Here is a 26,426-nt window from a genome sequence, read left to right on the forward strand (position 1 = left end):
CAGAAACGGGCCCTAAGGGCCTACATAAGGAAAGAACTTATTAACATCCTAAGAAGCAGTAACAGTTAATATGTATTAAGAGCTCCCTGGGCCGGGCACGGTGGCTTATGTCTGTAATCCCAGCACTTTGGGAGGCCGAGGTGGGCGGATCACCTGAGGTCAGGAGTTCAAGACCAACCTGGCCAACATGGCAAAACTCCGTCTTTACTAAAAATATAAATATTAGCCGGGTGTGGTGGCGCGCGCCTGCAATGCCAGGTACTCGGGAGGCTGAGGAAAGAGAATCGCTTGAACCCTGGAGGCAGAGGTTGCAGCGAGCCGAGATCGTGCCACTGCATTCCAGCCTGGGTGATGGAGCAAGACTCCGTCTGTCTCTCAGGGAAAAAAAAAAAAAAAAAAGAGTTCCCTATATGCTGGCATTGTGACTTCTACTCTTTACACCGATCCTCTCATTTAATTTTAGCAATAACCTTACAGGGTAGATGTTATTGTTAGCTCCCTGGTGAGGAACCTGAGGCTCAGAGAGGTTAAATACTTCTCCCAGAGGAGATACAGCTAGGAAGAGACACAGCCAGGATTCAAATGCAGGTCTCTTAATTTGCTCTTGATATGTTTGCTGGGTGTACCTTTCACAGGCCAGCGTTCCCTCCCACTAACCACTACTTTCAGGTATATATGGTGTCATTTTAGTTCCATTTCATTTAGTGACAGTCCTTTCCATAAGAAAAAATAAAGTCAAGCTGTATTTTTTAGAATATGTCTAGGGAAGATTAAACATTGTTTGGACATTTAGGCTGGGCACAGTGGCTCATGCCTGTAATCCCAGCACTTTGGGAGGCCGACGGCAGGCGGATCACCTGAGGTCAGGAGTTCGAGACAAGCCTGGCCAACATGGCGAAACCCCATCTCTACTAAAAATAAGATGCAAAAATTAGCCAGGCGTGGTGGTGGGCACCTGTAATCCCAGCTACTTGGGTGGCTGAGGTAGGAGAATCGCTTGAACCCTGGAGGTGGAGGTTGCAGTGAGCCAAGATCATACCACTGCACTCCAGCCTGGGTGACAGCAAGATTCCATCTCAAAAAAAAAAAAAAAAAATTGTTTGGACATTGAAGTTGAACTTTGGGCAGGTTTAGGGTGTAAACACCTCCTTGTGTTAATCCATGATCCTTTCTTGTCAGGAGGGTTATTTTAGAATAAAACGCGTTTGTGGCCGAGCACGGTGGCTCATGCCTGTAATCCCAGCACTTTGGGAGGCCGAGGTGGGCGGATCACCTGAGGTCAGGAGTTCGAGACCAGCCTGACCAACATGGAGAAACCCCATCTCTACTAAAAATACAAAATTAGCCGGGTGTGGTGGCACAGGCCTGTAATCCCAGCTATTAGGAAGGCTGAGGCAGGAGAATCTCTTGAACCTGGGAGGCAGAGGTTGCAGTGAGCCGAGATCATGCCATTGCACTCCGGCCTGGGCAACAAGAGCGAAACTCCCTCTCAAAAAAAAAAAGAATAAAATGCATTTGTTTAATTGAGGAATAAATATTGCATTAGAATGACGGTAATTGCCTGAGTGTAGTGGCTCCTGCTGTGATCCCAGCACTTTGGGAGGCCAAGGCTTGAGCCCAGGAGATCAAGACCAGCCTGGGCAACATAGTGAGATGCCCATCTCTACAAAAAAACATTTAATTAGCCAGATGTGGTGGCATGTGCCTGTAGTCCCAGCTACTCAGGAGGCTGAGGTGGGAGGATCAGGATCACCTGGGCCCGGGAGGTTGAGGCCACAGTGAGCCACGATTTTGCCACTACACTCCAACCTGGGCAGCAGCGAGACCCTGTCTAAAAAAAAAAGAAATTACAGTAATGAACATGATGGTGCTCATTGGATTTATGGTTAACTGGGGAAACCAGCATCACCTAACTTCAGAAATACTTAAATCATGGTGAGTACTATGAAGAGGACATAGCAGACCTAGCCCAAGTTGGGGTATATGGAGGTCAAGGAAGTCTTCTCTGAGGAAATAACATTACATCTGAAACCCAAAAGTTGAATAACATAGTCAAGTGTGGGGAAGGAGTTACCTTCAGGAAAGCGCATGTTTCCAGGCCATTGGGCAGGAAGGAATGTGACTGTATTTAGAGAGTGAGAGAAGAGGCCACAGGGTAGACCCAGACCAGATCATGGAGGGCAGTAATGGGTGTGGGGACATGCGCCTGTAGTCCAGCTACTCAGGAGGCTGGAATGGGAAGATCAAGATCACTTGAGCCCAGGAGGTTGAGGCTGCAGTGAGCTCCCATTTGCCCTGGCCTTGATCCTCAGAGCAAATGGGGGAAGCCTTTGGAAGTTTTTAGTCTGAAGTGACGTAATCACATTTGGATTTTTTTTTAAAAAAAGAATCTGTTTTAGATTGGAAGGGGATCTGAGAGCTTGAATCCAAGTCCCCTTTTGACAGATCATAGATAGCCCATGGCCAGTCATGGAAATGGATCTGGGACCCAGACCTGTTAAATTCCATTTCGGCTTCAGGAACACATGCACACGACGCCAAGGAGAAGCTGAGGCCATAGCGTTGCCCCCCATCTCAGTGAGCCCTTTCTCTGCCCCCACTGAAGATCCTCAGTGGTTTGCCCACCTCAGTCCTCTCAGAACCTCCTCTGAGTGGGAAGGAAAGGTTCATTCCTGGTGTAAGGGAGAAGCAGGGGGAGTCCTCAGCCTGGTGGGAGAGGAGAAAAAAGGAAGAGGGATAAGCGAGCTGATGTACTTAACCATTTCCCTATTGTTGGGCAGTAAGTTTGAAATGTTCACTACTATAAAAAATACTGCAATGAATGTCTGCGTTTATATTGTTTTGAGAAAATTAATAAGTTCCTACAGCAGAGGATAAAAATTTGGTTCCAAGTTACTTCCAAAGTTGTGTTAGATTACACTAATTGAATGAAAAGTACCAGTTTTATCAGTTCCTTCCTAGTCTATAATTTTAATAGTTGCTCATTTAAAGCATTTCCATAATTTGAATTTCTTTGCAAGATGAGGAATATATTGCTTACTAATTGTTTCTTGTGTCTGCCTCTTTTGATCTTGCCTTCTTACATTTTCCTTTAAAATATGGGTAAAAATGGGCCAGGTGCGGTGGCTGTTGCCTGTAATCCCAGTACTTTGGGAGGCTGAGGTGGGCGGATCACAAGGTCAGGAGTTCAAGACCAGCCTGACCAACATGGTGAAACCCCGTCTCTACTAAAAATACAAAAAAAATTAGCCGTGCATGGTGGTGCACGCCTGTAATCCCCGCTACTCAGGAGGCTGAGGCAGAAGAATCACTTGAGCCTGGGAGGCAGAAGCTGCAGTGAGCCGAGGTCGTGCCACTGCACTCCAGCCTGGGCTACAGAGTGAGACTCCATCTCAAAAAAAAAAAGATGGGTAAACATGAAGAGAAAAAAATCAGGACACGTTTGAAATTGACACCATTTATTGTTTTATGACCAAATAAGAGTGTCAGAGAATACATATCTTGGGCAGGTCCCAGAAAGTGTCTGCCATCTCCCCCACTTTAATTCTGTGTACTGGCCTAAGGGCAAACAGCTGGCAGGAAGGTGGTGTCTTTAGGAGAGAGAGTACTTGGATCCACTGGAGAGTATGCTCTGAGGGAAGCTGCGGCACTTGCAGAGGGGAGTGGGGTGGAACCAAATGGAGCCCTTTTCTGGAGACACACAATGCTATTCCCAGTGAGGTAATCTAGGAACTCTACAGGGCACTGCGGTCCTTAGCTGAGGTGCTCAAGGACTCCGGAAGGAAGTCATGTTCCCCATTTACAACCCGTTCCCTAGTGCGGGAAGCCAGCCACAGAGAAAGGAAGAACTGACGGCAGGGGGTGGGGCAAAAAGACAGCCATGATGGGTCCGTCCTGATGACCCCAGCATCAGACGTGGAGGTCACTTTGCTCTGTCATGGCTGGTCCCTGTGATGTGGCATTGATAGCACCCAATGTATAAATTTCCCGTTGGGCAGCATCCTGGGATTCCCAAAGGCATGGGATCACTGGGTGCTGGACGGCTGGGTTTAGGACAGGGCCTGAACGTAAGTAGAGGCAATTCACGTGCTCCTGGAATATCAAAACAGAAAGGAGCTCTTGAGAGGCTGGCACTCTCATCTTCCCAGTGAGGCAACCAGTGCCCAGGGAGAAGGGCCTTCCCAAGTCTGAAAGGAGCTACAGTTCATGCTTCACTTCTCCCCATTTAAAAGCCAGTTTCCGGCCAGGCGTGGTGGCTCATGCCCATGCCTGTAATCGCAGCACTTTGGGAGGCCGAGGTGGGCGGATCACGAGGTCAGGAGATCGAGACCATCCTGATTAACACAGTGAAACCCCGTCTCTACTAAAAATACAAAAAATTAGCCGGGCGTGGCGAGCGCCTGTAGTCCCAGCTACTCGGGAGGCTGAGGCAGGAGAATGGCGTGAACCCGGGAGGCGGAGCTTGCAGTGAGCCAAGATCGCGCCACTGCACTCCCATCCAGTCTGGGCGATAAAGCGAGACTCCGTCTCAAAAAATTAAAAAAAAAAAAAATACAAAAAAAAAAAAGCCAGTTTCCATCAGAGTAATGAGCTCCCACTCTTGCACCAAGATTATGCAGAAAAATGGTGGGAGCTGGGGGCTGTGCAAAAAGCAAGGAAACTGGAAGAGTGTGACACTGTCTGGAAGCTGTCAGGGGATCCCTGGCTCTTCTGAGCATGGGGCCCCTGATGGGCAGTCAAGAGATCACTGGTAGGCTTGGCCGGCCTTGAAGAAACAATGAGGTTAAATCCTCTAAGGAAGCAAAGTCTAAAGGGGCAACCTTACAGCTAAAGACAGTCAACTTCATTAAACAAAAGCCTCACCAAACCTGGCTCCTGTCTGCCGCCTTCACCCAGGTTCTCCGTTGCTCCTTCCCATATCAAAGCGTCTCTTCACACCTGTGCTTCTCTTACCTGGAATGCTTCCCCCTCACCTAGTTAGGCTGCTATAACCTTTCAGATTTCAACTCATAGGTCACTTCCTTGGGGAAACCTTCTCTGGCTACTCCTCGCTGACCTCTCCGACACCCCATTCCGTCTGTGATGACGGGTGCGATCATTTGATAAGGGTTCAATGCCCCATTAGACTGGAAACCCTCGGGGGCAGGGATCGTGTCTGTGTTGCTCATCTCTGTCTCAGCAGCATCTGGTCCAACACCTGACATGTCACAGGGACTCCATAAATATTTCCTGGCTGAAGGAATGACTAACTGTAGGAAGGCATTTTCCTTTTTTTGGAGACGGAGTCTCGCTCCGTCGCCCAGGCTGGAGTGCAGTGGCACGATCTTGGATCACTGCAACCTCCATTTCCCGGGTTCAAGCAATTCTCCTGCCTCAGCCTCCCAAGTAGCTGGGACTACAAGTGCACGCTGCCACGCCCAGCTAATTTTTTGTATTTTAGTAGAGACAGGGTTTCACCGTGTTGCCCAGGCTGTTCTCAAACTCCTGAACTCAGGCAATCCGCCCGCCTCGGCCTCCCAAAGTGCTAGGATTACAGGCGTGAGCCACCGTGCCCGGCTAGGAAGACATTTTCATTGCAATATGAAACACATAGTATGACTATCCTCAGGTTCTGTGGCTTCTGCCAGCCATTTCGAAGTCTGGTTAAAATCAGCAGCCATGACCCCTGCCTTTTTTGCTTCCTCCCAAACCTCAAAGTCACCAAGTTATAAAAATGCAAGGCTTTGCGTCAGTGAAGAAGTGACACACCTAAGTGGATCACGTGGATCTTCACTTTCTTTTTTTTTTTTTGAGACAGAGTCTCACTCTGTCACCCAGGCCAGAGTGCAGTGGTGCAATCTCAGCTCACTGCAACCTCTGCCTCCCAGGTTCAAGCGATTCTCCTGCCTCAGCCTCCCGAGTAGCTGGGACTACAGGCGTGTGGACACCATGCCCGGCTAATTTTTGTATTTTTAGTAGAGATGGGGTTTTGCCATGTTGGCCAGGCTGGTCTCGAACTCCTGACCTCGTGATCCACCCGCCTCGGCCTCCCAAAGTGCTGGGATTACAGGTGTGAGCCACTGGGCCCAGCCTGGATCTTTACTTTCTAATCAGAGAGCAGTATAGGCTTGTTGCAGCTTCCCTTCCCAGAAAACCCAAAGCGAGGAAGTTGCTTTGCTCTAGGAGGGTTCCTGTTCTGGAGACCATGTCCCTGGGCCCCAGGAACAGTCTCGCTGACACCTGCCAGGCCCCTTCTCTCCAAAGCCTCAGTGGAGGGATGCTCTCACCACCCCCGCCTTTCTGTGTGCAGAGAGAACCCCTCCAAAGAGGATGCTTCCAGGGAGCCGCCCAGACAGCACTGGGACTGGTTGAGTGAGGGCAGCGCTGGAGGACTTTTCTGCCAGGTGGCTTGGGCAATGGCGAGGGCTGAGCTCCAGGTTTCTCACCTTGGGTTTACGGGGAGACAACTCACATACAACGGGGTAGGAGAAGAGAGCTAGTCAGCTCCCAAGCCCAACATCGAAACGTACTTCATGTCCATTTTTGACAGGGGAGACTGGGTCTTAAGCGCCAGTGTCAGGAGAAGTTCATTACCTGAGTGAATGTGTAAGAAACCACACGAGTTCTCGGCAAAATCAGGGAGCCTCCTGCATTAGTAACACTGGCTGCCTCTGGGGATCAGGGAGGACGGAGGTTGCTTTTCACTGACTATCCTTTTGCACCTTTTAAACTTCGAATCATGTTAAGTATTACCCAGTTAAAATATTGTAACTTAAATCAGCTGAGCATACTGCTGCTTTCAGGGTGGGGGAGGAAGCCTCTTGGTCTCTAGGTAGCATGCGTGTAAGTCTGACCTAGAAATTGGCTCCATCCACCAAAGCTGGCCTTTTTCCCCTGAGAACCAGGGCTTCTTAAATGTCACTGTGCACACAGATCACCTTGGAATCTTGTTGAAACGCAGGTTCTGATTTGGGTGGGGGGCGGGGGAGCTGGGACCTGCATTTCTAGCAGGCTCCGGTCCCTGGACCCCACTTTAAATAGCAAGGCTTGACCGGGTTTGGTGGCTCACGCATGTAATCCCAGCACTTTGGGAGGCCAAGGCTGGCGGATCACCTGAAGTCAGGAGTTGGAGACCAGCCTGGCCAACATGGTGAAACCCCATCTCTGCTAAAACTACAAAAATTAGCCGGGCATGGTGGTGGGCACCTGTAATCCCAGCTACTTAGGAGGCTGAGACAGGAGAATCGACTGAACCTGGGAGGCGGAGGTTCCAGTAAGCCAAGATCACGCCACTGCACTCCAGCCTGGGTGACAGAGCGAGACTCTATTTCAAAAAAATAAATAAATAAAAAGCAAGGCCCTACAGCGATGGAGGCAGAGAGCAGCTGAGGGTGCGGTAGGTGGGTGTGGCCGTGGCATAAGACAGGTGGGGACGGAGGGAGGGGAATGAGGGCCTCCCTAACTCAGCCCGTTTACACCTGCTGAGTGGCGCCATCCTTGATCTCATTAGCACTTCAGGCCCAGCCTCTGAGGAGTGGTGGGGAGGGCAGGAGCTCGGCAGGGTCAAGGCGACTGTATCTCCCATCTGGGCAGGTCCATATTCCCCGGGTGTCCCGAGGCTGGCGGAGTCAGATGGAGCAGAGGCCTCTTGCCTCCCCTTCCCCATCTTAACTAGACTCCCCAGGAACTGGCTTCCCCCCTAAGAGCCAGCTGCCTCCTGACTGCTCCAGTCCTTTCCTGGTTGCCTCCATGGCCACCTTTAAATTTTATCCTTGGGGCAAGCCCAAATGTCCCCTTGGGTGTTGTCCAAGAGCTTTCTCTGAGCAACCATCATTCTCGGCAGGGATTTCGGAAACCCTGCTAGAGGCTAGAGGAAGGCCAGCTGGAGTGGCTGGGCCTGGCTGTGATGTCTCTGTTGGCTTTGGAGGAATTACACACGGGCCCCTCTCCCTGAGGGTAGGTCAGCATCTCGTTTAAGCACCTCTTGGTGGGCCCAGCACACAGCATGCGTCAATACGTGTTTACAGCTCATATGAATGAGTGAAGGTGCAGCCAGGTTGAGGGAAAATCCAAACACTCCACTTCCGCTCAGGGCACTGGCCTGTCCCTTTCCCTGGACACCTGCTCCAGGGACTCCTCTTCTAGGTCCGAGCCCCTCTGACCATTGGGAGGCTCCCCTCCTCACTCAGCAAAAAGCTTGCAGCAATATCCCAAAGTTCAGGAGAGATGGCCGTGCCTGGAAGCCCCTGTCTCATGCAGGCACAGACTCCTCTACCCAGTTCAGAGCTGCGGGTGGTTCTGGCCCCAAAGTCTTCAGCGACACTGCTGGTAGCCAGCAGCCCTGGCTACATCTCCACTGTCTGCAGCTGCTCCAAATTCACCTGTGCATTCTGCAAATGGCCAGACCTGTGTGTGGGCGGGAGGGGGCGCACAGGGCAGAGAGGACTGTTGGGAGCCGGTGGGTGGGCCAGCCTCACCAGAGGCAGCAACGCTCTTGGCAGCACTGCAGGCAGGCAGAGCATTCAGAGAGAGCACAGCCTGCCAGGGTTCCTGCGGAAGCCCAGCACGCATAGATGCTCAGGCAGAAGCCTCTGGAGTTGCCCCGGCAAGGAGCAGCAGCAATTGCGGTGGCAGCTGGAGCGTGGGCCTGTGAGTCCACAGCCTCCCACAAGCCTCAGCGAGGCTCAGCCAAGACAAGCCAGGCGGTCGGGCTTCCCGCTTGCTCAGAATGGGAGCTCAAGTGAGCACCCAGGAAGTAAGAGTCAGCTTAGGGAGCACAGGAGGGCTGCCAGGCTCTGGGTCTACCCCATATGGACCCCTAGCCTCCAGCCTCCTTGCCCCACTGCTGCAGCCCCTGCCTCTCTCTCTCCTCACTCTTCTCCAGCCCAGTCTATTTCTTGCTCCTTCCCTGCCCAGGCCCAGCTCCCAGCTGAACGCTGCCAATTCCTGAGTCAGCAAGGAATGAAAGCTGGGCCAGGAGAAAGGCCACCAAGGTCAGTGAGTACCTGGGGTGTGGTTTGCAAGAGAGTCACAGAACCCCAGTCTGACAGCAGGAGGTGTCCAGCCCCCACTGGGAGGGGAAAAAAGGGAAAACAAGGCACAGAAAGGGCCAGGCACCTGCTCACCACACAGGTACCCTGCAAGGCAGACGCAGAGCAGGCCCGAGACAGGCCCCCCACCCAGCCAGGCGCCCTCCCCACGCAGGCTGAGCCTCGTCTGCAGAGAAGCCAGCGCCCCCAGGAATCGTGGCCCAAGGACCCCCCGGCAGCATGGCCAGCAACCTCCTGAGGCCGGGGCAGCCCCAGAATCGCACACAGAAGAGGGGCTGAGGGGGGGTCATCTGAGCACAGAGACGTTCGGCAAAGGCAGAGTAACTCAGGAGAACCTCATCCTACAGACACTGCCAGGATTCAAATCTCAGCGCTGCCATTCACCGGCTGTGTGACTTGAGCAAATTACTGAGCCTTTCTGTGCCTCAGCTTCCTCATTTGTAAAATGGGGAAGATCGGTGTCTATCTGATTCAGTTGCTTACATGAGTTAACAAATACGGAGAGTACAGAGGGGTTCCGGGCAGAGAGCCAGTGCTGTGGAGCAGCGCGCTGTTATCATCTGAGCGCCGGCACGGCACAGCAGGCACCCATGGCCATCCAGGGCCTCGGGAGCTAAGGGGGACCTTGCGGGGTAAAGCACCAGCCCCTTCCCACAGAGGCTCCCCCAGTTCCTAGATGTCCTGCCTTGTGGCCAGGTCACACCAGAGCAGAGGGGTCCGCTGGAGCTGCCAGGCATGAGAAGCCCCAACTGGGGACCCCTCTCTGCAGGACCCAGCTGTCGGGCTCTCTGCCTAGCAGTGGCCTCACCTGTGGGGCTCCAGGAGCTGTGGGCACACAGATCCGTTCCCCTTCTGACTGCTGCTTCCACGCTTCGCCTCAGGCGGCTCCTGCAGCTCCTGCTGCTCTGGCATCCCCAGCAGCCCTGGCCCAGATGTGAGCTGCTCAGATAGCCCCAGCCCCGATGCCTCGTCCTCGGCCTCCTGGGAACTGTCTTCTAGGCCCCTGGACAAGATACAAGCTGTTCACCTGGGATGGCCCTGCAGGGTGCCTCCCCTCCTAGACGGGCGGAGTGGGCCTTGAAGAATCCCTCGCCCTGCAGGCCGCCACCCGGCTTCCTCCATCCTACATCCTCCACCCTGAGTCCTCAACACAGTGTCCTCCACCCTGCATCCTCCACCCTGCATCCTCCACCCTGCGTCCTCCACCCTGCGTCCTCCACCCTGCATCCTCCACCCAGCGTCCTCCACCCTGCATCCTCCACCCTGCGTCCTCCACCCTGCGTCCTCCACCCTGCATCCTCCACCCTGCATCCTCCACCCTGCGTCCTCCACCCAGCGTCCTCCACCCTGCATCCTCCACCCAGCTTCCTCCACCCTGCGTCCTCCACCCTGCATCCTCCACCCAGCGTCCTCCACCCTGCATCCCCCACCCGGCTTCCTCCACCCTGCGTCCTCCACCCTGCATCCTCCACCCGGCTTCCTCCACCCTGCGTCCTCCACCCTGCGTCCTCCACCCTGCATCCTCCACCCAGCGTCCTCCACCCTGCACCCCCCACCCGGCTTCCTCCACCCTGCGTCCTCCACCCTGCATCCTCCACCCGGCTTCCTCCACCCTGCGTCCTCCACCCTGCGTCCTCCACCCAGCGTCCTCCACCCTGCATCCTCCACCCGGCGTCCTCCACCCTGCGTCCTCCACCCGGCGTCCTCCACCCTGCTCCCTCCACCCAGCGTCCTCCACCCTGCGTCCTCCACCCGGCGTCCTCCACCCGGCGTCCTCCACCCTGCTTCCTCCACCCTGCGTCCTCCACCCTGCGTCCTCCACCCGGCTTCCTCCACCCTGCGTCCTCCACCCTGCGTCCTCCACCCGGCTTCCTCCACCCTGCGTCCTCCACCCTGAGTCCTCCACCCTGCATCCTCCACCCGGCGTCCTCCACCCGGCGTCCTCCACCCTGAGTCCTCCACCCGGCAACCTCCACCCGGCGTCCTCCACCCGGCTTCCTCCACCCTGCGTCCTCCACCCTGCGTCCTCCACCCGGCGTCCTCCACCCTGCGTCCTCCACCCGGCGTCCTCCACCCGGCTTCCTCCACCCTGCGTCCTCCACCCGGCTTCCTCCACCCGGCTTCCTCCACCCGGCGTCCTCCACCCTGAGTCCTCCACCCGGCGTCCTCCACCCGGCTTCCTCCACCCTGCGTCCTCCACCCGGCGTCCTCCACCCTGAGTCTTCCACCCTGAGTCCTCCACCCTGCGTCCTCCACCCTGCGTCCTCCACCCTGAGTCTTCCACCCGGCGTCCTCCACCCGGCTTCCTCCACCCTGTGTCCTCCACCCTGAGTCCTCCACCCGGCGTCCTCCACCCTGCGTCCTCCACCCTGCGTCCTCCACCCGGCTTCCTCCACCCTGCGTCCTCCACCCGGCGTCCTCCACCCGGCGTCCTCCACCCGGCTTCCTCCACCCTGCGTCCTCCACCCTGAGTCCTCCACCCGGCGTCCTCCACCCGGCTTCCTCCACCCTGCGTCCTCCACCCGGCGTCCTCCACCCTGAGTCCTCCACCCTGCGTCCTCCACCCTGCGTCCTCCACCCGGCGTCCTCCACCCGGCGTCCTCCACCTGGCTTCCTCCACCCTGCGTCCTCCACCCTGAGTCCTCCACCCTGCGTCCTCCACCCGGTGTCCTCCACCCGGCTTCCTCCACCCAGCATCCTCCACCCTGCATCCTCCACCCTGCGTCCTCCACCCTGCGTCCTCCACCCTGCGTCCTCCACCCGGCGTCCTCCACCCTGCATCCTCCACCCTGCATCCTCCACCCGGCGTCCTCCACCCGGCGTCCTCCACCCGGCGTCCTCCACCCTGCGTCCTCCACCCGGTGTCCTCCACCCTGCGTCCTCCACCCTGCGTCCTCCACCCGGCTTCCTCCACCCTGCGTCCTCCACCCTGCGTCCTCCACCCGGTGTCCTCCACCCTGCGTCCTCCACCCGGCTTCCTCCACCCGGCTTCCTCCACCCGGCATCCTCCACCCTGCGTCCTCCACCCTGCGTCCTCCACCCTGAGTCCTCCACCCTACGTCCTCCACCCTGCGTCCTCCACCCTGAGTCCTCCACCCGGCGTCCTCCACCCTGCATCCTCCACCCTACGTCCTCCACCCAGTGTCCTCCACCCGGCGTCCTCCACCCTGCGTCCTCCACCCTGCGTCCTCCACCCTGCATCCTCCACCCTGCATCCTCCACCCTACATCCTCCACCCTGCATCCTCCACCCTGCGTCCTCCACCCGGCTTCCTCCACCCAGCGTCCTCCACCCTGCATCCTCCACCCTGTGTCCTCCACCCTGAGTCCTCCACCCAGTGTCCTCCACCCTGCATCCTCCACCCAGTGTCCTCCACCCTGAGTCCTCCACCCAGTGTCCTCCACCCTGCATCCTCCACCCAGTGTCCTCCACCCTGAGTCCTCCACCCAGTGTCCTCCACCCTGCATCCTCCACCCTGCATCCTCCACCCAGGGTCCTCCACCCGGCTCCCTCCACCCTGCGTCCTCCACCCTGCTTCCTCCACCCGGCTCCCTCCACCCTGCGTCCTCCACCCTGAGTCCTCCACCCTGCTTCCTTCAGCAGCACAGTCAGGACTGTGGTTGGGGTTCAGCCTGTGGCCAGGGTCAGGGCGCAGGGCTATAACCCAGGGCTGGGGTTCAGGCCGTAGCTGGAGTGCAGTAAGGCGAATGACCCAGGCAGACCCTGCACCCACTGTCCCAGGCTGTGGGGGCGCTGAGGGAGTACTAAGGTGTCTGTCCCAATTCCCATTCTGATCCCTGCTTCTCCAGAAGGCCTTCCCCAAAGGCCGAAGCCACAGCCCCTTCCCCTGCCCGCCCTCCCACAGTCATCAGGGTTCCCCACCCACGCTGTGCTCTGCCGCTGTGAACACGCACACCCCACCGAACCCAGGGCCCAGGAAACTCCGGAAACAGCCTCTGCATGGAAGAAAATATCCGCTTTTCTTTCCTTTACTACTCCAGCTTCCCTCAGCCCCGGCGCACCAGGACCACCAAGTCCAAGAATCCCAAAACAGAAGTGCTGCAGACACCATTCGATTCGTAAACCAACTCTCTCATCTCCCAGATAGAGAAACCGAGGCCCAGGGAGGCCTGGGACTTGTCCAGAATCAGGCGGAGCCTGTGAACTCCGTCTCCCGCCCTGTGGCCCACAGCGCCCTCTCCTCCCACTGCTGCCGAGGCCGAATCCGGTTCTGCAGAGCATGTACTCAGAACACTTCTCCTCCCCCGGCCCTCCAGCCCCTGCCTCCCACCCCAGCCATCAATATCACATCAGGGCAAAGGCTCAAAGCCACGCGGGTGCTCCACAGGGCTGCCCTCGGGCCGCCGGCCTGGAAGCAGAACTGACCTCACTTCTTCGTACTTCTTGTCACGGTAAAACTCTCTCTTTTTGATGAGGTAGATGAGTACCAGGTCGCAGAAGAAAGCACCCTGCAAAAGAGGGGTTCCTGATTCAGAATCCTAGACCTCTGAGAGCACTGTTCGTTTGGGGCACTTTGCCCCTTCCATCCTGCAACAGCCCCTAAAGGAGACATCACTGTCCCCATTTAACAGATGAGGAAACCGGGCTCAGCAAGGGGCACCCTTGTCCGACACCACAGAGCTGGTCCATGGTGGAGCTCAAGCTGGACTGGAGCTCCCCCGATCCCACAGGCCAGGCACTCCCCAACCCCGCACCACCCGGACCCCATCCAATCGTTCCTTCAACACATTTGCTGGGCACCCAGCACGTGCCAGGGTCTGCACCGAAGTACAGAGAGGATCTGGACAAGAGAGACCCCCTGGGCACTCTCCCTCTGGTGCAGGAGACAGGTGTGTCGATGACGACCCAGATAGGACTTGACTCAGCCTGGGGAGGGTCCCTATTCAGTCCTTAAGGACTAAAGAGGAGTTTATACAAGACAAAGAGGCGGAAGGACATTATGGAGGGAGGAACAAGCCTGTCACATCTGGGAAATGCCGCAGGGCCTGTGCGGGAAGAGGGAGATGCGCTTCTGGAGAAGGGGATGGGGACTGGCCTGTTAGGCTTCTTAGAATGTTTCCGAGGCATTGGTCCTCATCCTTTAGGTGAGGCGGAGGCACCACAGCCCGAATTTTGGCATTTAGAAAGATCCCTGTGGTAGTCAGTGTGAGATAGGTTGGAAGGGTTCTAACCGACAAGGACGCTATGGTGCTAGTCAAAGAAAGATGATGGGTGCCAGGTGCAGTGGCTCACGCCTGTAATCCCAGCACTTTGGGAAGCCGAGTCAGGCGGATCACCTGAGGCCAGGAGTTCGAGACCAGCCTGGCCAACATGGTGAAACCCTGTCTCTACTAAAAAATACAAAAATTAGCTGGGCGTGGTGGCGGGTGTCTGTAATCCCAGCTACTCCGGAGGCTGAGGCAGGAAAATCGCCTGAACTCGGGAGGTGGAGGTTGCAGTGAGCCAAGATCGCACCATTGCACTCCAGCCTGGGCAACAAGAGCAAAACTCCATCTCAAAAGAGACAAAAACAAAAGCAAAAACAAACAAAAAAGGAAGATGATGAGGTGGACGACCCCAGCTCAGCCCCTCACACCCAAAACGTGCCCTATGGACCAGAGCGATGCAATTGCCCCTCTCCTCCAGCAGAGGGAGACTCCACCCACAGCACAGGGCAGGGTTGGGGCCTGAATGATGGAGGAGAGTGGAGGTGGGAAGGGTTGGTGGAGGGGCCAACAAGGAATCTTGGTCCCCTGACCCTGGGTGCTGCACATCCATCCCCTAGATGCCAAAAATGTTGCTTACCAATTCGCTGCTCCCCAGAGACCAACCCCAAACCTAACCTTGACCACCACCTCTTCCTGCGCCATGACTTCCAGTTCACAGGTCTGTCCCCAGAGGGTGCTCTGATTTTACCCACATCACAAGAAAGTGATGAATGGGCTGGGCGCAGTGGCTCACGCCTGTGATCCCAGCACTGGGAGGCCAAGGTGGGCGGATCACCTGAGGTCAGGAGTTGGAGACCAGCCTGGCCAACATGGTGAAACCCTGTCTCTACAAAAATACGAAAATTAACCGGGCGCGGTGGCGCATGCCTGTAATCCCAGCTACTCAGGAGGCTGAGGCAGAAGAATTGCTTGAGCCTGGGAGGCAGAGGCTGCAGTGAGCCAAGATCATGCCATTGCACTCCAGCCTGGGCGACAGAGTGAGACTCCGTCTCAAAAAAAAAAAAAAAAAAAAAGAAAAGTGATAGCTGAAGGTGGGCCTTCTGTAAGAAAGTAACAGGCGCAAACATCCAGGACCCTCCCAGTGACTGTCTGCAGGTAGGGATCCATGTGGGGCTCACTTTTCTTGACCCCCTCCCAGGAACGTGGTCCTGGTACAGGACACAATTTTCCCGGTTTTAACAAAAGTCACCCCTGGGTCCCAATGGACTCCTCCAGTGGGGCTGTCTTGTGTGCACAGGGAGAGGAATGAGGGAAGAGGCTGCCGGAAACCTGGGAAAGGGACCTGCCAGGATGGGCACTGACCACTCCCATGGCTCTCAAAAACTCCAGAAGGACCACGGGGCAGTGCAGACTCAGGATGCCTTTCCCTGCCCTCAGCCCCTGTGTCTCCTCCCCTGTGAGCCGCTCTCGGCCCCACTGAAGGGCCACCTCTAAGGAAGAGTCACAGGGCTGTCTTCCCTGCCTCTCAGCCTTTCAGTCGGGTGGTTCTCAGCCAGCTGGGATTTTGCTCCATCACAACTGCAGGGGAGGGTGCCCCTGACATCTAGTGGGTAGAAACTGGGAATGCTCTTAAACATCCTACAATGGGCTGGGTGCGGTGGCTCACGCCCATAATCCCAGCACTTGGGGAGGCCAATGCCGGAGGATTGCCTGAGCCCAGGGGTTCAAGATCAGCCTGGCCAACATAGTGAGACCCCATTTCTACAAAAAATTTAAAAATTAGCCACAGGTGGTGGTGCACCTGCAGCCCTGGCTAGTGGGGAGGCTGAGGTGGGAGGATCGCTTGAGCCCAGGAGTTCAAGACTGCAGTGAGCCATGATCATGCCACTGCCCTCCAGCCTGGGCAACAGAGCAAAACCCTGTCTCTGAAATCAACATCCTCAGGGTCTGGGAAAATACAGTATCGACCAGAAAAGTGTGAAATATGAAATAGAAAACAAACAAAAACCTCCTGCAACACCCAGCACAGCCCTCTGTGCATTGTGGAATGTTTAAGGGCGTGTCCAAGGATGTGCGTAAGACCACAACACAGAATTCTCCCACCCAAAAAGTCAGCAGCACCCAGGCTAAGAAACTGTTTGCAGCCTAATCCTGCCCTTTTTTTTTTTTTTTGGAGATGGAGTTTTGCTCTTGTTGTCCAGGCTGGGGTGCAGTTGTGCGATCTGGGCTCACTGCAACCTCCTCCTCCCAGGTTCAAGTGATTCTCCTGCCTCAGCCTCCTGAGCAGCTGGGATTACAAGCATGTGCCACCACACCTGGCTAATTTTTGTATTTTTAGTAGAGGCAGGGTTTCTCCATGTTGGTCAGGCTGGTCTCGAACTCACAACCTCAGGTGATCCGCCCACCTCACCCTCCCAAAGCACTGGGATTACAGGTGTGAGTCACTGCGCCCGGCCTAATCCTGCCCTCTTTTAGCAGAAGTAGAAATGGAGACTTTAGAAGTTCAGGGACTCACCTGGGATCCCAGGGATATCCCAGCCACGCCTCAGCTGGGGACTGACCTAAACCCACCCACCAGCTGCAGAGTTACCGGCACATGCCTCCCTGGCTCTGGAAAGAGACTTGGGCTGTCACTGCTACCTGGGGACAGCTGGCAGAGCGTGAAATCCCAGAAAGCCCTCTTTTCCCACGCCTATTCTGATCTTGCCAGCTCTGGTTCTTTCTGGGGGCACTGGGACACGGTCCTCCTGAACAGCAGCCTCCCCCTCCCTGCCAGTGCGGCCGCCGGGGAGAGGGTGGGAAGCGGGGAGGGAGGGGAGGTACTCACAGCACCCATGAGCGCCACCCCAGAGCCCACGTTGATGATGGTGGGAATGATGCTGAACTTCCCTGCCTGGAAGATAAGAGACAAGGCCAGTGAGCGAGGCAGGTTGGACAGCGGGGCCCCCAGGGACCCTCCCAACGTCCCCCGCCCCCCGCCCAGCCTCAGAACAGGAGAACGCACAGCTAGGCCCCCAGGGACCCTCCCAACGTCCCCCTCCCAGCCCCCGCCCCCCACCCAGCCTGAGAACAGGAGAAGGCACACGCACCTTGCCGTTCACCATCACGTCAAAGCGGATCCCGTAGGCTTTCATCAGGGTGCGGAACTCCACCCCGGCTGCGTCTCGGTAATATCTGGCAAATCTGAGGGAGACAGGTCCCAGGGGAGGCCTCAGCCTGCCTGGCCTTCCCTCTTTCGGCAGCACTGATGTGGCTGCTCTGGGGACTTAGAAAGACTCCCGGGGCCCTGACTCTCAGCAGCCCCAGGAGCGGCTTGCAGACCTTCTCACTGAGCCAAAAACAAAGAGGCATCCAGCTCTTTGAAATCCCTGCCAGACATTCCCTGAGGAGCAAGGGCTTCCCCACCCTACTCTGAGCAACCCTTGGGTCGCCAAAGCGCGGATGGAAAGGATGCGGCAGAGGCCGCAAGACTCGGCTTCACGGAGAGAAACAGGCAAGAACACACACTCTCCTCTCCCAGAGGCACCCCCAGCTTCGGTCGCTGGCTGCTCTGCTGGGGTCCACACCTCTCCTGGGCCATCTGTCCCTGCACCTCCTGCTCTGACGCCCACCCCCAGGAAGGGGCCTCAATAGTGCTGGCACCCAGAGGAGTGAGTGCCACTGATCATGGTCAGGTCACAAGTGGGCACAAGGCAGCGGTTACCTGAAGTTGTACCCGGAGGAGACAGACTTTGAAAGTTTATTGTCCAGACGGCTAAAAGAATAGTGAGGGTGGCACTCAGAGGCAGCTTTATCAAGATCACAGTTCCATTCAATATTAATTCCTATCACACCACCCTTGATGAAAGAGAGATGAGGGTCAGCACACACAGCTTTCCGGAGACGGACAGCATCCCAGGCCAGCCCTTCACCGGCACTGGACAATAGGAGGAGGTGCTCAGGCACGAGGTCAGCCCCTCGAGACCACCCTCCGGGAGGCTTAGTCCCCCCATGGAGCGGCTGAGAACACTGCGTCGCCCCGGCCCCAGGGCTGCCTCCCTCGTTCTTCAGGGAGAAGGGAGCCGCCCAGGGTGGGCCTCTCTGGACAGGCACTTCACACTCCAGCCAGCGTGTGCCAAAGGGGCTCCCTCTGCCTCACCTTCGGCTGGTGCCCCAAGGACTCAGAACCGCACAGCAGGTGCCAGGTCTGGCTCTCACTGACTGCCCGTGGTCTGAGCGCTGCCACAGCCTGCCTGTGTGCCACAGCCAGTTCTGAAAACACTGAGTCCCTGGGGGCAGGTGACTTTGCAGGGCCACCCTCGCCCGCTGCCACGGCCTGCCTGTGTGCCACAGCCAGTTCTGAAAACACTGAGTCCCTGGGGGCAGGTGACTTTGCAGGGCCACCCTCGCCCCACGAGTCCCCGTCCACACCCTCCTCGTCACAGAGCCAGGCCCAGCGCCCCCAGGCCCTCAGGGAGGGCTCCCTGCGTGCACCCCACCCACCTCCAGGGCTATATCCTGGAAGTCGCTCCCAGCCCAGCGGATCACGGAGCCCAGTTGGAAGATGGGGCAGTAGTGGTTCTTGGGGCCAAAGTGGCATGATTTCAGGAAAGCTCTGTCCTTGACATCCATCACATTGCTCCTGGGTGGAGGCCACGGGCAGTCGAGAAATGAAGTAAGACTTGATGTTTCCGGGCCTGGCCAGGAGTCACTCGGTCCCTCACCAACCTGAGTGCTGACAGCTCCCCACAGCAGCACCCCACTTTACAGCAGGGGAAGGGGCACCCCAGCACCACCCACCGTTTATTCACATGCAGACATCACCCACTCACATGCAGACATCACACACACGCACACACGCGTGCACGCACGCACACACGCGAACACACGCACACACACATGCACACACGCAAACACACGCACACACACAAACGCACGCAGACATGCACACAGACACATGCACGCACACACGCACACACACGCACACACACGCGCACACACAGACACGCACACACACGCATGCACACGCACACCCAGGCAGAGACCCACGGAGGGCCAGCCAAGGCCCCTCATGGACCAAGGCCCACCCCTGGCCCCCAGTAGCCAAGCCCACGTACTTGGAGAAGTTGAATTTGGGGAAACGGATGTGGTTCTTTATGAAAATGGTGAAGTCTTCGGCCTCCTTCAGGAATGGCTCCCTGAAAACCAACCCAGAACAGCCTGTCCAGGAGGCCCCACCCCTGTGCCCCTCCCCCAGGCCTGGGCCAGTGTGAGGCCTGTTCCTTGGGTCCCCTGGAGCCTCTGCCCAGGACAGTTAATTTGCTCATGCTGGGGAGGCCGTCGGGTCTTGCTGGGACAGCCTGACTCCTCCCTCAGCGTGAGGCTCCCAGAGTGGGCAGGACTCCACCCTCAGGCTGGGACCCACCGCGTGGGGCTGGGAAACCCCTCAGGGTCCTGAGGCTGCAGCCACTCACTCCGGCCTGGAGCTTGTCTCCAACGGGCACCAGGCAAAGATCTCACAAGTGCCCCTGGCCAAGTTCTCTCTCCGCAGGCAGCGGCCGGTCTTCACTCCTGCAGGGGTGGGACAGGATCAATGCCAGGAGCCTCCCACTCCGAGTCCTCCTTCAGCCCGTGGCCGCTCCAGGCCCTCACCGTTTCCAGCTGTAACCGCCTCCCCAGGGTGGCAGTCGCTGTCCTTGGAGCACGCGCCATCAGGAATGCCTTCATTCTGCCAGGAGAGAAGGGGCACCAGGATGGGGGGGTTCCCCCAGCTCAGAGCCGGGTCCCACTCCAGGAGATAGAATAGGGGTTCTTCTTCGGCCTGGCCCACACACACTCTGAGAACCTGCTTCTCCCCCATATAATGCAGGAACCACACCCGGGTGCACACAGCCTCCCGAGACCCTTGGAGGACAGACACCCTTGCTTCAGAAGAGAGTAGACCCCAACCACTGCCGGTGGCTCTCCCACCCCCACGCCAGGGCCCCTCGCCAAATCAAACCTCAGCACAGACGTTCTGCCGCTGGTTGGGGGTCACAATCAGGTTGGTGACCACAAAAAAGACGTTCTCTCCCTAAGGAACCAGAGAGGCACTAAGGAATCTCCTCCTGCCCCTTAAGGATCACCCCACCTTTCCAGCGTTACCTGAAAGAGGGCGGTCCCTCTGCCTGGGCACTGGGGATAATGGGGCCACAAACTTGGTATACTCTGCCCATCTGCTCATGGACCCCACAGTCCCCAAGTAGATGTCCATTGATAGATCTCCTCCAGACTCACAAACCCCAACTGCCCCAGGATCCGGGAGAAGTGGGCGCAGGGCTCAGGCTGCCCTGGCCCTGGCCAACTGTGAACAGGCTGGAGAGCTATTCCCAGAGGCAGTGACTTAGAAGGGGGGTTCTCTGTGCCAGCCCACCTGACTCACAATGACCTGAAAGTTCTCTGGGTCCCATTTGTTCTCAACAGACTCAGATAGAAAAAAGCAGTCACCCGCGGCACAGTCAAAGAGGGCAGGGGTTTGGCATGGGAGGTAGGATCTGGACAGGGTTGCTCTCTGCAAGCCCTGGCAGCTGTCTTGGGCCAAGAGAGATGATGGATGGGGGTCCCTGCGTATCCAAGAAGCTTCCCGTGTGACCCACCCGAACCAGGCAGTCCCTGCCAGCCTTGGCCGCGTGCTAGGTGGGGACTCAGACCTGGGCTGGAATGACATAGTCAGCGACATCCCAGATCCGCTGCCCAAGATCTGAGGTGTTGGTGAAGGCCACGCCCTTGACTTTGGTGATGACAGCACTCTGCAGGGAGGTGTCGACGTCTTGGTAACCCTTCTTTATCAGGAACACCCATCTGTGGGAAGGGGGCCGGTACGTGGGCATCAGCCACACTGCTGCCTTCGGGGAGCTTCCCCAGGCCTCGGGGTGGGGTAGCAGTCACAGCAACTCCTAGTTGAGGTGGAGCAGGCTCAGGGCTCCACCTGTCCCACCAGCTCCTGGGCAGGGGCCACAGCTCCCACTGCTGACTGAAACCCAGTCCTGCAAGCAGCAGAGGCGACAAGCAACCCTAGAGATGGGGGCCCTGAAGAGGCAAAGACCAGCCGGGCGCGGTGGCTCACGCCTATAATCCGAGGCAGGCAGATCGCAAGGTCAGGAGATTGAGACCATCCTGGCTAACACAGTGAAACCCTGTCTCTACTCAAAAAAAAAAAATACAAAAAATTAGCCAGGCGTGGTCGTGGGCGCCTGTAGTCCCAGCTACTCAGGAGGCTGAGGCAGGAGAATGGCGTGAACCCGGGAGGCAGAGCTTGCAGTAAGCAGAGATCGCGCCACTGCACTCCAGCCTGGGAGACAGAGTGAGATTCTGTCTCAAAAAAAAAAAATAAATAAATAAAAGAGGCAAAGACCACTGTCCACTCAGAGGCCCCAAGTGGACAAGCCTGGGCTGAAACCAGCTCAGCCACATACTGGTTTGGTGACCCCAGGCAAGCCAATTTCCCATACATAACATGGGGTGACAGCACCTCCCTCTGGGGTTGTGATGGTGCCTAACCTGAAACCAATCACGAGGAGACCTCAAACAAACCCAAACTGAGAGGCATTCTACAAAATAAGAGTACAGGCCAGGCACGGTGGCTCACACCTGTACTCCTAGCACTTTGGGAGACCAAGGCAGGAGGATCGCTTGAGCCCAGGAGTTTGAGACCAGCCTGGGCAACACAGTGAGACCCCATCTCTATGAAAAACAAAAAAGTAATCTAGGCATGGTGACACCAGCCTGTCGTCCCAGCTACTCGGGAGGCTGAGGTGGGAGGATCCCTTGAGCCTGGGAGGTCGAGGCTGCAGTGAGCCATGATTATGCCCAGGTGACAGGGTGAGACCCAGCCTCAAAAACAACAACAAAATAATGAAATAAGAGTACAAATCCCATACTTGTTGACACTAAAAACACAAGCAACAAAAGAAAAATAGGTAAGTTGGACTTCATAAAAATTTAAAATGTACATGCATCAAAAGACACTCTCAAGAAAGTGAAAAGACAACCCACAGAATGGGAGAAAACATTTGAAATAATGTAGCTGGTAAGGGTTTAGTATCCAGAAGATATAAAAAACTCTTATAATTTAACAATAAAAAGGCAAATAATCCAATTTAAAAATGAGCAAAGGATTTGAATAGACATTTCTCAAAAAAAAAAAAAAAGAGATACACAAATGCCCAATTAAGCATATGAAAAGATGCTGAACACCATTGGTCATTAGGGAAATACAAATCAAAACCACAATAAAACACCACTTCACTTCCACTAGGATGGCTATCATTTTTTAAAAACCCTACAGATAACAGGTGTTGATGAGGTTGTGAAGAAATTAGAACCGCCGTATATCACTGATAGGGATGTAAAATGAGGTAGTTATGGTAGAAAACAGTTTAGCAGTTCCTCAAAAGGTTAAGGATCGAGTTACCACATAAGCCAGAAAATTCCCAAGAGACTGAGAACATGGCCAGGCACAGTGGCTCCCGCCTGTCATCCCAGCACTTTGGGAGGCCAAGGCGGGTGGATCACCTGAGGTCAGGAGTTCAAGGCCAGCCTGACCAACATGGTGAAACTCCGTGTCTACTAAAAAAATACAAAAATTAGCCAGGCATGGTGGCCCATGCCTGTAATCCCAGTGAATCCAGAGGCTGAGGCAGGAGAATCTCTTGAACCCAGGAGGCGGAGGTTGTAGTGAGCTGAGATCATGCCATTGCACTCCAGCCTGGGCAACAAGAGCGAAACTCCATCTCAAAAAAAAATAATAATAATAATTAAAAATTAAAAAATTGAAAACATGTTCACAAAAAACTTGTACATGAATGTTCTCAGAAACATTCTTCTTCTTTTTTTTTTTTTTTTTGAGACAGAGTCTTGCTCTGCTGCCCAGGCTGCTGGAGTGCACTGGTGCGAGTAGCTGAGATTACATGCGCTTGCTACCACACCCAGCCAATTTTTGAATTTTTAGTAGAGATGGGGTTTTACCACGTTGGTCAGGCTAGCCTTGAACTCCTGACCTCAAGTGATCCACCCACCGCGGTCTCCTCTCCCAAAGTGCTGGGGTTACAGGCATGAGCCACCACACTCAGCAGTGTGAAAACCACCCAAATGTCCATCAGCTGATGAATGCATGACCACAATGTGGCAGCCCCACACGGCAGGATAGTATCAGCCACAAAGAGGAATGGAGGGCTGATAGATGCCACAACATGGGTGAACCTTGAAAACATGACACCAAGTGAAAGAAGCCAGAAAAAAAAAAAAAAGGCCGTATACTATACAATTTCATTTATACAAAATACCCAGAATAGGCAAATCCATAGAGACAGATTCTCCTGCCTCAGCCTCCCGAGTAGCTGGGATTACAGGCGCCACTATCATGCCCGGCTAATTGTTTTGTATTTTTAGTAGAGACAGGGTTTCTCCATGTTGGCCAGGCTGGTCTCGAACTCCTGACCTCAGGTGATCCGCCCACCTCGGCTTCCCAAAGGGCTGGGATTATAGGCATGAGCCACAGCGCCCGGCCGCCAATTTCCTAATTTTCATACTTGTACTTAGTTAAATATGTTCTGCTTTCCCTGCCATGTGAGGACACAGCGAGAGGGTGGCCATCTGCAAGCCAAGGAGAGAGCCCCCCCTGAGACCCCGAACCATGCTACCACCCTCGTCTCAGATTTCCACATCCAGGACTGCGAGAATTAAATTTCTATTGTTCAAGCAAAAGCAACTCCATTTATTCATTCACGCGTTCATTTCACATCTATTCCCTAAGCAGTTAAGTGCTGCTGGGGCCCCACCCTCAGGGCATTCCCGGACTGACAGCGACATCAGGCAAATGATCCCCCAAATAAGCCCAATAATTACACTGTGGGAAGGCCAGGGAGGAAGGGAGAGGGAGTTACTGGAAAGCCCAGATCTAGGGGCTGAGTGGATGCTAAGGGAGTGGAGGAGGACAGGCAGGCCTGACTGAGGAACAGCACAGCGCCTACGAGGCCGCTCAGGTGGGAGGCGGCCAGGGGCCTGGGGATGCAGCTCAGAGAACGCGGACTGCTGGATCTCCGAGGGAGAGCCAGGCGTCAGGGCTGCCCTCCCAGGAGGAAGCAGGAGGAACTCCACCGCATTTACTGAACGAGTGGAATGAGGCGCATCCCCATTGTCCAGCGCTGCTTCTCCCCTCCACCTGCTCACCCCCCACCCACCCCGGGGTCAGGGCTCTGAAGGCGCCTGGCAGAGCAGCCTCCACAAGTTGCCCCTTTGGCTTTGTGGCGCCAGCTCCTGCCAGGTGGCATGAGGATGGGGGAAGGGGATGGCCGAGCTGGGTGCAGAGATAGAGGCCTCTGAGCAGGACCCCCAGTTGGACACCAGACAGGCTGGCCGCGGGTGGGGCAAGTTGACCGGAAGGGAGCTCAGGAACATGCCAGGCTGATGAGTTTCTCCAGCTCTGAGTAGGCAGTGACACCCTGTGATTATAAATAACCTGCCGGCGCCTGGGTCAGCTGCCAGGCCAAGGCCCAGGGAGGCTCCTGGGGCGACAGCTGCCACCCAGCCCCCTGGCATCCCTGCCCCCTTCCCATGGCCCTAACACGTGGGGACCCGACTCTGGGAGAAGCAGCTGCAGGGAAAGCCTGATAAATCGAGGAACCCAGAAGGCCCCTGCCCACCTCTCATCACCTCTAGCGCCAGTGGGGGAGTGGAGAGCCCCCTCTCTACACCCTACTCCTACACCCAAGGACCCAAAGAGGACCCCCACCGCAAGCAGGCTCACAGACCCCCAGCTACCGGGAAAACCGCGTGCACGCCTGCGAATTCCAGGACCCTGGAGAAGGACGCGGCGGCTGGCACCCGCCCTGCCCCTCCCCCGCCTTCCCAAAAGTCCGCGGAGAACTTACACGACCAGGTACGCCAGGATGGAGGCCTGCAGCAGCCGGTACAGCAGGCCCACCTTCTTGTTCTTGGCGATGACATACTTCTCGGTCTTGTAGTCGAACAGCGACAGGCAGAGCCCCTTGCAGCCCGCCTGCCCCATGGCGCGCTCTCAGCCGGGCTTGCGGACGGCCCGGCCCACGTGCGCTCATGGGGAGCACTCGGTCCCTCGGTCCCTGCGCGCCCGGCGCTCGCCTCGGCCCGTCTGCGCCCGCTCAGCTGCAGCCCGGGGTGTCCAGCAGGGCTGCGGGGCGCGGGGGCGGGTCGGGGCGGCCTTTTATTGACGCGGTTGAGAAAGCCTCGGCTGGGAGCTGGGCGGCGGCGAGCACCGGAACCTCAGACCGCGACCTTGCCGCTACCTCTTCTTCCTCCTCCTCCTCCTCCTCCCCTGACACAGTGACACCCCTGCAACCTACTCCCCAGCCACCGGTCTGGGAGTGCAGCCCCCCGGATGCGCAGGACCGCGCTGTGCTGTTGCCCAGCTGAAAGCAGCGATCGCGGAGGAGAGGAAGTGAAAGGGGGAAGGGCTCCTTTTTATTTTATTTTAAATTTATTTATTTATTTATTTTTGAGACGGAGCCTCGCTCTGTCGCCGAGGCTGGAGTGCAGTGGTGCGATCTCAGCTCACTGCTACCTCCGCCTCCCGGGTTCAAGCGATTCTCCTGCCTCAGCCTCCCAAGTAGCTGGGACTACAGGCGTGATAATTTTTGTATTTTTAGTAGAGACGGGGTTTCACCATGTTGGCCAGGCTGGTCTTGAACTCCTGACCTCAGGTGATCCGCCCACCTCGGCCTCCCAAAGTGCTGGGATTACAGGCGTGAGCCACCGCGCACGGCCGGGAAGAGCTCCGTTTAAAGCAAAATTCCCCTTTCTCTCCTCGCAAAGAAATCCCAAAGGGTTCTTCCTATTGAATAGATGGGGAACTGAGGCCAGGGGAGGAAGGAAGGGGACACAACAGGTTTCTCCATTCACCTCGCGCCAGGTCTCCTGCCAGGGAGACACATTCTTGCTCCGTGGGCAGGGGGTGGGGGGGGGGAGCCGTGGCCCCCCCACAGGCTGGAAGAGACAAGACTTGTCCCACCTGAGGCTGCTGGTGTCTGCTGTGACTAATGCGCGTTTCTACTGCGGCAGCTGCTGCAGGTTTCAAAGCCCACACTCCGGCGGAGTCGGTGGTCAGGCAGGTCCCGAGTGCCGGCAGCATGAAGACCTCCCTCCCACACTCAGGGCGGATGGTGCGGGGGTGTGGGGCAGACGGGGTGGGGGCGGGGAGACATAGGCAACCCACCCTAGGATCCTAAAAATATGC

At 56.4% G+C, this 26,426-nt stretch overlaps 1 protein-coding gene across 7 annotated transcripts; it reads right to left on the reverse strand.

Annotated features, from left to right (window-relative positions):
- Nucleotides 1-357: 357 nt before the first annotated feature.
- P2RX5 (purinergic receptor P2X 5) lies at nucleotides 358-26,426 on the reverse strand. 7 transcript variants are annotated; one of them, XM_034941297.3, is made up of 13 exons: nucleotides 25,087-26,423; nucleotides 20,866-21,016; nucleotides 20,178-20,249; nucleotides 19,829-19,904; nucleotides 19,651-19,747; nucleotides 19,294-19,374; nucleotides 18,680-18,818; nucleotides 17,901-18,034; nucleotides 17,287-17,380; nucleotides 17,025-17,090; nucleotides 13,416-13,498; nucleotides 9,838-10,032; nucleotides 358-2,706 (listed from the first exon to the last, which is right to left on the reverse strand). In XM_034941297.3, exons 1-13 carry the CDS (start codon nucleotides 25,221-25,223, stop codon nucleotides 2,667-2,669), a joined length of 1,365 nt encoding a protein of 454 aa, XP_034797188.1. In that variant the 5' UTR covers nucleotides 25,224-26,423; the 3' UTR covers nucleotides 358-2,666. The 7 variants fall into 7 exon arrangements, with proteins under 7 accessions (XP_034797188.1, XP_034797189.1, XP_014197430.2 ...); XM_034941298.3 differs by lacking the exon at nucleotides 358-2,706 and adding an exon at nucleotides 3,442-6,573 and having other exon boundaries at nucleotides 25,087-26,422; XM_014341944.4 differs by lacking the exon at nucleotides 358-2,706 and adding an exon at nucleotides 3,442-8,385 and having other exon boundaries at nucleotides 25,087-26,418.

Source organism: Pan paniscus, chromosome 19, assembly GCF_029289425.2.
Source record: "Pan paniscus chromosome 19, NHGRI_mPanPan1-v2.0_pri, whole genome shotgun sequence".
Classification (NCBI taxonomy): Eukaryota; Metazoa; Chordata; class Mammalia; order Primates; family Hominidae; genus Pan; species Pan paniscus.